Source organism: Pieris rapae, chromosome 14 (assembly GCF_905147795.1).
Source record: "Pieris rapae chromosome 14, ilPieRapa1.1, whole genome shotgun sequence".
NCBI classification, from domain to species: domain Eukaryota; kingdom Metazoa; phylum Arthropoda; class Insecta; order Lepidoptera; family Pieridae; genus Pieris; species Pieris rapae.
This window is the reverse complement of record NC_059522.1, coordinates 2,623,753-2,636,649: the sequence shown is the minus strand read 5'-3', so window position 1 is coordinate 2,636,649 and position 12,897 is coordinate 2,623,753. Positions and strand designations below refer to the sequence as shown.

Genomic DNA, 12,897 nt, shown 5'->3' with positions numbered 1-12,897 from the left:
CAACAAAAATCTTATCTTTGTTTATTTTAATTATTGACAGTTATTTATTATATTGTATTTTAACTTAATTATTCCTCTTAATTTTATACTACTCAACTTATTCAAAGTTTGTTGTTTATGTTTTTCAATAAAAATTAAAAACTAACTGAACTTTATATACTTTTTCTTAATTTTATTTGAATTCAGTAAGCGTTGGTATCGGTATCGACGATATGTTTATACGAGTATCGACATTGGTATCGTATCGGTAAATAGGCGTATCGATGCATCCCTAATTAGAATGATTCAGGGAATGACGTCATCCCAGTGATTGTGTCCCAATTGTGTAGTACTTTCTTCATTATGTTTTCTTACCGTATGAATTTTGTTTATTTCGTATTTAGAGAAATGCATTGGTGCAGTCGCGGTTCGATGCTCGACCCCAAGGTTGAGGCGCGTATAACGAAACTAGGCTAGCACTAGTCATAACAAAGATGATGGTCACGGGACTTCACATACTGTGCATTGGTGTGTAAAATTTTACATTTATTTATGCATACATCTGGGACGGGACATCCCCTGGCTTGACTGATTTGTTTCCATTGTTTGTTTGTTTCATTTTATTTCTGTACATTGGTCAAAGGTGTATAAGAAAGGTATATACCCACCAAACATAAAAATATGCAATCGTTTAACAATATAACACTATTCGAATAGTATGATTTTTTTTGGTTTTGATTCTCATTCGACCCAATGTTAGTAGCTTGTTCAACTATTTTTTAGGATAGGAAATTTAACTTTAAATTTAACGACTTGATTGACTATAACTCACTTCACTGATGAACTTAAACAAAAGTCAAACACATGTGTAACAACCACTTTTATCATCTATTTCCTACTCCCACTAGACCATCCAATTTCATGGAGATGTGGAGAGAGAGAGAGTCAATTCGTAAACATTCGTAAACGACTGCGTAAAATGACTTACCATTGTAAATGCGCACTTGTAAGTAAGTGTGTTAAGATTATGTTTCATATAAATATTTAGAATTTAATTAAATAAATATTAAATGCTAACACAATGCATTCCCTATGCCAAATTACAAAATCTAATCTACTAAATCCAGATTTTTTTTTATTATTTAGAATAGTTTCGGTCTCATCAAGAAAACACAAGAAAAAACCACGAAAAACAACATGTTTAAAAAAATATTCATATTCTATGAACGAATTCTTAGATTAAACCTAAAACTAAGAGACTTTTTTAACAAAATTAGACTAAAATATTCATTATAATTCCCTATATCTTAAAGATATAAATCATTGTATAATTTTGTATGTGAGTATATCGTAAGTCGAGTATATAGGTAACTTCCTATATACAGAATGATATTAATACACATAAAAAATACGCCTAGTGTTTAAACTTAATTAGTTTTCACACGGGATATTTAATAATCTTGTACGACAGTTTTCTAATATAACAACGTATATTTGAAAACATTATGATATTTAAATTTTAAACATAAAAAAAACGCAAAGATTTTTACTTTTATAGATAAGTTATCCGTCAATTTCTCTTATCGTGAGAGACATTGGACAAAGGTTGGTTACGTTTATTGCTGTATGCTATATAAAAGGATTGATAGATAGAATTATCAGTGCGTACAAGTGTCTTCAAGAAAATGAAACTATTAATTATATTCACGGCGCTGTTACATATTTCTATTCAGGTATTTTTATATTATATTACCACAGCTTATCAATGACAAATTTAATTATATTGAAATTATACAAAAAAAATTAAAATTAAATTCGCTTAAGGTCTGTGATTTGTGTAGTTTTTATTATATTAACGATTAAGAAATTTGATTATAATCTTTTTCTATTTTAATTACCTTTATCTAAACATGTAGAAAATTAATATTAATTAAATAATTAACACGTTAATGATAAATTTAATTATATTATAGTACACAGTAAAGACAATAATTTAATTTAAAAATGTAATCTTTGTCAATAAAATAGATCATTTACCTATGTATTGATGGTATTATATTTAATCAATCCATAAAATATGATAATCATATTTGTATTTATTGTACAGAGAAATTAATGTTTTGCCAAAGTATTGTAAAATTAGGGTTAGTACATATACCAAACGTCGCAAATTAACCTTGAAAGCTATTAAATGATTCTGAACCATCATCCTAAACTGTTATGATTTTAATTTGGTTGCATTTCTTGTGCATTTGACGTGCTATGTAAAATAATACCTAAAGATAATCTAGCAAGGTTTATCTTTATTTAATTAAAGCTACAAACGCCTTCGTCTGGTTCGACGCGTCCGACGGTCTTTACGTCTGCGAAGCTTAATTATTATACAAATTAAATAAGCACGTTACGATTTTGCATTTACAATTATAATACATTCGTAAGGAATAGTTAAAAACTTTGAATTGTTTAAATATTTCATTTGGCTATTAATTTTCTGAGGAACAAAGCAACCTTTTTTATTTTAGATATTAAAATATTTGATATAAACGAAATTAGAGTTTTCCTTTTATAATTACGTTAATTAACACTATCTGTATATTATAAAACAATATTTTAATAAGTGTGTGATTAATAACCTGCAGACTTTAGTACACAAATACCCTTCATTGGAACCAGTCCATATCACGATGTTTCCATTGTATTTGTAAATTTTAACTCTATCTGCATAGAAATAAGTTTCAAATTAGATAATGGTGTTAAAGTGTTTCTGACAATGAAATTATTTATATTCTTGTGTCTCGTAATTGGAAGCGAACAGGTGATATTTGTATTGTATGCATGTGCTTATAAAAATATATACTATGTATAATATATGTAGTAAGATAAAAAAACCTACATAAATTTTCGTTTTATGTTCATAAATTCATGTAAATTGGCCGGAGCGTTCATATTACATATAACGCTAAATTTTGTTCAAATCTCAACTAAATAAATACTTTCTTCCAAACCTGCATCATATTTCTAAGTTTATATAAACAAAGCGGTCAAAATATATTTTGACCGTTATATGTAACGTACTCTATTTAAAATGTTACGAAAAATTTAAAATTAACTAAAATTTGTTGGTTTTTGATCCACAGTTTAGTTTAGTTAGTTTTACACAAAACATAATTATCAGTACAGCAACATTTTATACACAGCCATCGTCATCATTATTCGAGTCCGGAAACGGGGAATAATTCTTGTTTTAGCGTTCATATGTTAATAATCCGTGTTTCTCAGAAATCTACACCAGAGGATAGCAGCTATGTAGCGGCTGTGGTTGAGTTTCAAGTCAATGCCAACACGGATACAAATGTTCAAAATTATGTTCAATTGATCAGAGATGCTGCAGCACAGGTAATAGAGGAAATTTATTTGTATTTAGAACTAGCTTTATGATGAAAGGCAAATTCCTTCATTGGATACCTGACAAGTTTTATGCACGACGCTGTATAGTGACATGTGTATAACAAAGCAATAAGCAAGACTATTAAAATTTATTTATAATTTTATGTAAATAAATAAAACAAGACGTGATTATAATGTACACTGTACTTTGTTACTTTAAAAATCTTATCTTTGCTAATAGTGTAACAACTGTTAAGAACTATATCGTTTTCTTATATAACACTAAAATAATTTTATACATAAGCTTTTGATAAACATTAAATAAATTACTTTCTTCTGCCATATATAAATAGGTATGCAAGTGTCTTATATATTTCATCAATTCATATAATAAGTTCATTGACATACGTCATAATTATAAATAATTCATAATAAACTATTTATAATTAAAGGCGGTGTTTTAAAATGTAATCAACTGGACACCAAGATTCTTAATTAATTTACTGGACAAGTAATTCATTCTTAATCATTATTAATTACTTTTCACTAAATTCTCTGGCATCCTCCTCGAATTGTTATGTGTACCTGTGTTATTCCAATTTTTGGAAAATATGTACCCTTATCTGTGCATTATATTTTTCAATTTCAAAATTTATGATTTCGCGTACCTAATGAAAAATATGACTCATGCGATAGTGTAAATGTATTGATTTATTGACATTACATTAACACTTAATAATTAATGCACATGGCATTAGCATTTACATACATCATGTTTTCATGTTATCTTTAACATATGTATCTCTCAAGGTTTAATTCCTCTCAATTACAGAATGCCGACATCATAGTATTTCCGGAAATGACGTTGAATACAAGACAAAGTCAAAGCATATCCGTCCCAATATATGGTTTGCTAAAGGAGTACCCGATTCCTGCTTTAAACGCAGATTTGTACAATGATGTGGGTATTTATAATGTGTTAGTATGAATAATAATTCAATGCCGCTTTATGCCTTAGAGTAACATAAGATTCAGAGCCGAAACTTAACACGAATTTTGGTTTTTTAAAATCCAACATATTTGACAACAGCACTACATCATTAAGGGATATATCGGATTTAAATTGTCAAACATTTATAGAATTTAAATCCGACGGATAGAAAGTAATGAATTTTTTCGATGTCCATCGTCCGACAGAAATTTAAGCTTCTATAGTTTAATAGTTGCAGTAGTTGTATTTCCAATCCGGCATAGACTTTCAAGACAATGGAAGGTTTTACTAAGTTTGGAGAGCGTCATGCAACTTTCAAGTCTAATAGGCCTTTTCGAATGAAATTGTATGAAGTCATAAGTAGTTATGGACATCAAAGAGAAGTTAACGTAACTTATGCACGTATTTTGTTTAGATATTAGTCAGATTATCTTCAGCGGCCCGTGAAAATGCGATCTACGTAGTGATAAATATACAGGAGGTAATGAATTGTGAGGACGCTCCGGGGGAAGAGTGCCCTGAGAAGAAAACGTACTATTTCAATACAAATGTAGTACTCAACAGAGAGGGAGCAGTTATTGATAGGTAAACATTTTAAAAAAATTACTGAGCTTGCAAGCGATTTTCATTAATTTTCTTTTTCTTTTGAAGGGTATTTCTATAATCAAATTATTTATGTATTATTTGAGAAAATTGTTTTAAACAACGCTCATTTTATTAAGTATGTAGCGATATGAAATTTAAATAACCCGTTTTGCACTTTGCAAAATAATAAAGTGGAAAACATTTATTGTATATTACTGAAACATTTTTAAGCCTCAATTGTGGCATTATAATTTAGGGAATAGGCGATAATTTTTCCTTACTTGCTTGCTGTCTAGAATTAATAAAAACCTATCAATATCCTACATAGATAAAATACCCGTGGGAATAAGGCATTACTTCGTTTCCTTCATAATGTTTTACAAGAATTTCACACACATGTGAACATTAGTTAAATCTGTGAATCTAATCTAAATCATTAATCACAAGCCAGGCAATTCAAGTATAAGATGACTCTGGACAACTAAATACTAAAATTGTACTCATTTCAGATATCGTAAAATTAATTTGTTCGGAGAATACACACGCACGCCTGCATTAAAGCCTGATTTAGGAGACTTCACAACGGACTTCGGCGTTCGATTTGGCCACTTCATCTGTTTCGATCTGATGTTCCAGATCCCAGCTATTCAGACGCCGCAAAAACTGAACATTACGAATATTATATTCCCAACTATGTGGTTCTCAGAGATGCCGTATCTTACAGGTATTAATTGTTTACTTAGCTTGTCGCTTATCATTTGTTGTGTGTAGATAAAGATAATACTAATATGAATGTATGAAGAAATGATGAAAAAGTGATTCAACAATCATTAAAACATTTTGCAAATGTCTGAAATCAAGAGCTGACATAGCTACATATATTACTACTATATTACATTTATAATAATTAGTCTATCTTTTCTAGCTTTTTAAATAAAATAAATCAATGACACTACAACCTCTTTAGGTCTTGACCTCAGATTTCTGAGTCGGTTTCATGATCATTTTTAAATATAATAGGCAAGTAGGTGATCAGCCTCCAATGACACACGCCGTCGACTTTTCGGGTCAACAATATGTCGGTTTCGTCACGATATTTTCCTTCACCGTTCGAACTTATGTTAATTGCGCACGTAGAACGTCCATTGGTGCACAGCCGGACATCGAACCTACGACCACAGGGTCCCAGTCGCACGCAGATTCCATTTTTCTAGCTTTTTATTAAACATAAATCATAAATTTAAGTGAATGTTTTTTAATGATCTGTCTGCAAACTTTCCTTTAAGAACAGCGGCAGCCATATTAGAAGAGATTACTGTCATGCTAGCCGAATGTATTATATTATTATATCTACCGTTCCATTACTTTATATGTTTTTATAATATTACCATTCTTTAATTACAGCGGTGGAAATTCAACAGGGCTACGCTGCGCAGATGAATGTAAATTTTCTCGCAGCTGGTGCAAACAACGTTAGAATCGGAAGCACGGGTAAAATATATACATTTAATGTATATAAAGATAAATCTGTTAATTTTAAAAACATCGAGTCGTCACACAAAAAAATATATACAGGGGAATTTCGATAACTCGAATATCAAGAAAAAGTAAAAATACGAGTTAACGAGTTTTCAACTTACATAACTTCGAGATACGAAGCAAGTTAATTTTGGATTTGTAGAGTTGAATTTAAAAAACGATTCAATTTAAGTGTTGTCGAATATATTATTATGAATGTTTCTTCATTGCACGTGTATAATACAAAAACCTTATATGTATTGGAAGTACCGAACCCAAACATTCATTTTGAATTTTTGCTATTATTTCGGGGAATTTTAAGTAACACGGCATTATATTTTACTTACTTACCATTTTGAAATTCGAGTTATAGAGTATACATATGTACTATCAATACTTTGTAGGGAAATAACAGTTTGTTCGAATTTTAAATAATTCGAGATATTTAGGGGTTCAGCGAAAGGGAATGGAAATTTTTATTGACTTAATCAGGTTTTCGACTTATCGAGATTCCACTACTACTCAGTACAATAAACTTATTATTCCGATCCTTGCATTTGTACTGACTTTTTAACCAAAAGACTTAATTTTTCAGGCTCTGGCATCTATTCTGGCAAGGCAGGAGCCCTTATAAGCCTCATGGCAGGAGCTCCTACCACACGTTTAATGGTTGCGAGAGTTCCAAAAGTTCCTGGACAGGTATTAGGATTTTACTACTTATAAAGCTTCTATTATTATATATATATATATATATTTCTGCAACTGAAAATAAATTTGTGCAACTGTATTTGAAAGGGTTTGTGCAATTTTCATAGATGGAAACAGCAAATATGAACCACTATATACACAATATAATAATGCACATGGGTTTTTTATGAATCTCTTTAGGCTGTGGTATAGTAGCCTCCAGTGCTATACAAAATGTAATTTAAAACTATCATTGTTGGGGAATATAAGGAAATGGCTTATTTTTGGCATGTATAGTCGTAGCAATACTATATTTTAACGTTTTTTTTATAGAACAGTTTTCATGTGGTATAATAACTTGATGTCAATAAATATAAAAATAACTGTCCTTAAAATGACATCTGCGCCTGTACTATATAATTTCTGATGGCGATTGTGATTAGTGCTACATGTATCAAAATTGTATACAAAAATGTGTGGACCGGTATCGCTATCGCTATTAAAGATTACAGCCGCCACAGGAATGCCTAAAATTATTATTAAGTGTTATTTTCTATACTAAATTATCTTACTCTATCCGGTATTTTTAGGTAACAGAGTCCTACCCTGGGCCGATATATGATGACCCATCCACACACGACAATTTGTTCCTTAAGAGCGATCCTTCCTTATCGGCTCACACAAGCCGGCTACTAGTACCAGGGTTCCAATCTTTCTTACTGTCAAGTGGGACGACAATTTGCAATTTCAGAGTTAATTTAACACAGAAGGCTGATACGGTGAGAGATTTTATGCTATTTTTTGGAAACTTCTGATATGTGAATTGCATGACAGCAGCAGGTTTCACGCATGATTTAATTAAATCGAAATCAGTACACATTCAAATCGTATGTGAAGAACAGTTTTGTACCGTATTAAAACCGGACAATTGGCTAATAAAAACTGGGAAATGTAAAATTTACAATCATAATGCCATAATAATAATATGTTCAGTTATTTATAATTGTTGTCAAAACTTTCTCACACTATACGCCTTGACTTTTAAAATTTAATCATCTTATACATACTAGTTAATTAAATATTATAAGAGGGCTACCTTTGATGTTTTGATAATACTATTTTAACTGATATTTCATTTTAACATCTGATAAGCTTGTTAAGGCTTAGCGGTAGTATTGGTAGTTACTATGATGCTATTGCACCGTATAACACAATTGATATTATACTAACAATACTTATATAATAATACTATTTCTAACTCACGATTTGAGAATATGTCAGTTCTCAGGAAAATTTTACTGACTATAATATCCACTAAATTAAAACATTTGGGTTTTGAAAACAACATATTGGAATTATAAATTGTAAACTCCTTTTATATCAAAACTAAGAATTAAAATATCAAAAATGTATATCAAGTTTCTAAAAAATATTTTTTTTTGTAAAAAGAAATAAAGTTCTTTAAACATTATCTTGTGATGAAATAGTGCATGTTTATTTCAAGTGACCGAATGCAAGCTAACATACTATTAAGTGCTTTTCACGTGGGATATTACCGATGCATGGGTAAGTAAATGCATGTTTATAATTAGTTCTAACCATTTTACATACTCATTCTTATCTAATGTATTGATATTGATAAAGTTAAAAATTCAAACATTCGTCGAAAATATTTGCGATGCTCAATTTTCTTATTTATTTTATTTTGTCAACCTCATACTCTAACTACCGTTTCAAAATATTTTTCACTGCATTGCATATTTGGGATATGTAGAATAATTTTTGATCAATTGTTTGGTTATCAACTCACTACTGACTAGTTATTTCAGAGTTTGAAGTATCGTGCGTTTATTCATGATGGATTTAACATATACGGAGACATACGCCACATACGAGTTGCTTCATGTTCTATTGTTTCTTGTTCATCTGATAATCCAAAAGACTGTCCGTACAGGTAAGCTCCAATAATCAGGAATTTAAATCTAAATCATTTAGAGATAGAAGAAGACTGACAGCACATAATTTAAATTGATTAAAATTACAAAAGCAATGAAGTTTTTTTTATAGAACAAAATGTCTAAAATATATATCAAATTTCTAAAAAATATTTTTCTCGTAATGAGAAATGAAGTTCTTTAAACATGATATTATGATGAAATAGTGCATGTTTATTTTTTTTATATAAGTTGTCATTAAAGTAAAAAATAGTGGTGATAGATTAACAAAAGGAAAAGGCTATACCTAAGATTTACATATGAGACTTTATATTTCAAGTAAAACTAATAATAATTGTTACAGATTTAAGAATGATGAAGAGAAAATTGAATTTGAAGAATTAAGTATAGACATTTTATCACATCCTCTTGATTATAACACCACGCTGAAATGTGACGACGTGGAATACTTCGGATTGTCATTAAGAGACAATAAATTTCCTCTGAACCCAGCTAATTATACATTTACGAAACAGGACGATGAAAAAGCCAGATATTCATTCAAAATAAACGTAGCACAGAACAATTTAGTAGCATTTGCAATATGGGGTAGAATTTATGATGAAGATAAGATTCTTCCTCACGAAATAACTAATAGTGATGTCAATAATTATATGAATATTGAAAATATTATATTTAGTTTGGATAATGTTAATGCAGATTTGTAGGCAATACATACATACAATCCAACACATAATTTCACGAAAGCTAAAGAGCACTATATTATTACATTCTCTATAACCAAGATATTGAAGATTGTATAAAAAAATTGCTACGTAAATATATATTTCTACGTAATTACGTACTATTTATTAAACCTACCTCCTTATTTATAAAATTTGGAACAGTTCTACTAATACTGTTTTAATGAAGTGCCCATGTGTTTCTTCCAATTTGTCATGTGCGTCATGAAGGCAGTAAATAAATTGTATGCATAAAGTAGCAATCTCTTAGAAATATTACGTCTTTAACTTCGTCTTTTAACATTTCTATAAAATACTAGACAGTGGAAAATATCGCTACACCTAATAAAATATTTTATATTATCAGTTTAAAATAATAATAAGTAACTTAGTTTCGTTTAATGTGTACACGGGTTAATAGACGGTGCAAACCATAACATTATTCATAATAATTATTGTTTATTGTTTCTTTGTAAAAAAGTACCCAAAGTTGTAACAACCGTATCAAAGAAAGAGTAGTGTTTTCCTAGTGAAGTGCGAGTGCGCAATACAATCCAGAAATCTTTTTACCGACTAAATAAGTTTTCTTTCTATATGCTAATATAGAAATTCATTCAACCAAGCGCGTTGGTGGTGTTAATCCGACAATATACGTTAACGAACGAAAAACTTTTTAAAAAATATGTAGAGAAATGGCGCCATAAATATGAAACACTTGCTTGTGCGTTGAAGGTTTTAGTGGTGAGAAATGGCCATGTATCTATAAAACCCAAAAAATTTAAGCTAGTATGAGGCACATACTTGCCTATGAAGAAAATAAATATAGATATTGAGATTTTTTAAGATTTATACTGATAATATAAATTAAATCTTGAACAATAAACGAACCTTAAAAAAAGCAACATTATAACCTTTGCTGAAATATTTGCATGAAGAGCCATTGTTCTGTGCTCAACCAAGCGCGTTGCTGGTGTTAATCCGAAAATATACGTTAACGAACGAAAAACTTTTTAAAAAATATGTAGAGAAATTGCGCCACCAGATATAGATTTTTCTTACAAAGCTTTGTTCCACAGCGAGCAAGTTCCTCGCAAATTACTATTCTGCGATTTTTCTGGCACAAGGTGCATTCGACTGGCCTCAGTAACCCTTTTGTCAAATGTTTAATTCATTTGTTTTGATTAGTAATGATCGGAATTATTGATTGAAAATATTAATTTCATTACCAGTTCACTGTCTTGTATTACATACAGATGAAATAAAAATAATAAAACTATTCTAAGACCTCGCATAGACATTTTTTTTTATATTTTGACAATAAATATTGCCATGTTACTTGGAGGCTTTCTATTTCTGAAAGATCTAATTAATTGTACCAGTCTGAATTTATTCGATACAATATAACAATTATTGCTTCTTTTAATTATACAATAATTTCAAATTCATGAATGTATTAGTTTTTCAATACATAAAATAAAAATCATTATTATTTTACACAAATAACGACATACTAAAACCTGACAGCGTTCCAGAATGTATATGCATGGGCTATATTGAAATTGTTCTGTTCACGAGCAATGGACCTAGTTTAATTAGCAGGTTAATCAATTTTCTGAATTCTATTTGTTTTTTTAGTTATACAAATATCGAGCTGGTGTCTTAGGTGGTGTCCGGACATTCGATGGTGTTGCGAGCGGCGGGTCTTTATCCTGCTGTATTTTTGCTTGCACGGGAGACACCATTGACACTTGCGCGAAAAGGTAGTTTATGCTGTTCTAGCTAAATGTCTATTTAAATTGAATTCAATGCCAATACAACCAAAGAGATGTTTTTATTGAAGAATTATGAAGTTTAAATTTGAAATAAAAACTAAATGTGTCTCTTAAGCTTTTTATTATGAGGTCTTGGCCTCAGATGTATAGCTGAGATACTATGCAAGTAGGTGATCCGACCTCATATCTGTGCCTATATGCCGTCAACTTTTTGGATCTAAGGCTGGTCTAAGCCGGTTTCGTAGCGATGGTTTCCTTCGTTCGAGCGAATGTTAAAAGTGCAAATAGACAGAAAGCCCATTGGTACACAGCTGGGATCGAACCTACTACCTAAATGATGAGATTCGCCAGCAAAATTTTCCTTAATCTCTGGGGAAATTTTGTAATATTTAGATATGTAGGCCTCCTCCTTTTAAAGCGTCAAGCACCCTTAAACGAGCGCTTGACGCTTTAATAAATATAAATAAACCCATAGGCTATTAAAACACACGCAGTACAACTTTAATGGCTTCTAGGTTCGATAAATACACACCAAACTCGCTGGCAACATTCGAAGAGCTAAGTATCGTCGCGTACCTCACACCACCGGATCGTAATGAAGAACTGCAAGTCGACAACATTGCATACTTCCCAATATCTTTACAACCGACATTGCTACCACTAGAAGTGAATGATTATTCTTTAGAAATCGCGCCATTCTTTGGCCTATTTGACATTTATAATTATACGCTTCTCAGAAAGGATATTGAGTTGTATTCTTTCGGTATTTTTGGACGGGCCTTTGAAAAGGACGACCAAGAACCGTCACCCCCATGGGTGGAGGAGGAGGCTGCTATTGTACCACCCGATGATGATGCCGTTCCAGGATCAGCCACATCTTTGCATACAGTATATATGTTAGTCGTTCTTATATCTGCGGTTTTCATTTTGTAATGAAAAAATATTAATGGAATAGCCAAAACTATTGTATTCTTTTGTTATTTTTGTCAAGAAGATATATTTTGTTAAATACCTCCCGCCGGTCAACTTTATCATATCCTTACGTAATTAATTTGTCTTTGGTAATGATATACACATATGATTACGTATATTTTAATAAATAGTTTAGAATTAATACATATTTGTTTTTTTCTATCTATAACTGATAGTTGGATCTCGGTGCAGAGTACATCAAAACCTGAAGCAATAATATACAATAACAACGTTGATTGAAACGAACGATTTTGCTGCGAGACCGAACTGAAAAAAATGTGATAGTAAAACCGTAAGAAAAAATCCGTAGAAAAAAGTGCGTGGAATAA

At 30.7% G+C, this 12,897-nt stretch overlaps 1 protein-coding gene across 4 annotated transcripts; it reads left to right on the top strand.

Moving 5' to 3' along the window:
* The first annotated feature begins 1,584 nt into the window (after positions 1-1,584).
* LOC111001601 (vanin-like protein 1) lies at positions 1,585-12,712 on the top strand. 4 transcript variants are annotated; one of them, XM_045630977.1, is made up of 10 exons: positions 1,585-1,712; positions 3,259-3,375; positions 4,199-4,327; positions 4,773-4,942; positions 5,452-5,666; positions 6,347-6,433; positions 7,056-7,159; positions 7,738-7,926; positions 11,460-11,584; positions 12,112-12,712. In XM_045630977.1, exons 1-10 carry the CDS (start codon positions 1,665-1,667, stop codon positions 12,527-12,529), a joined length of 1,602 nt encoding a protein of 533 aa, XP_045486933.1. In that variant the 5' UTR covers positions 1,585-1,664; the 3' UTR covers positions 12,530-12,712. The 4 variants fall into 4 exon arrangements, with proteins under 4 accessions (XP_045486933.1, XP_045486936.1, XP_045486937.1 ...); XM_045630980.1 differs by lacking the exons at positions 11,460-11,584; positions 12,112-12,712 and adding exons at positions 8,977-9,101; positions 9,446-9,939; XM_045630981.1 differs by lacking the exons at positions 1,585-1,712; positions 11,460-11,584; positions 12,112-12,712 and adding exons at positions 2,620-2,794; positions 8,977-9,101; positions 9,446-9,939.
* The last annotated feature ends 185 nt before the right edge of the window (positions 12,713-12,897 follow it).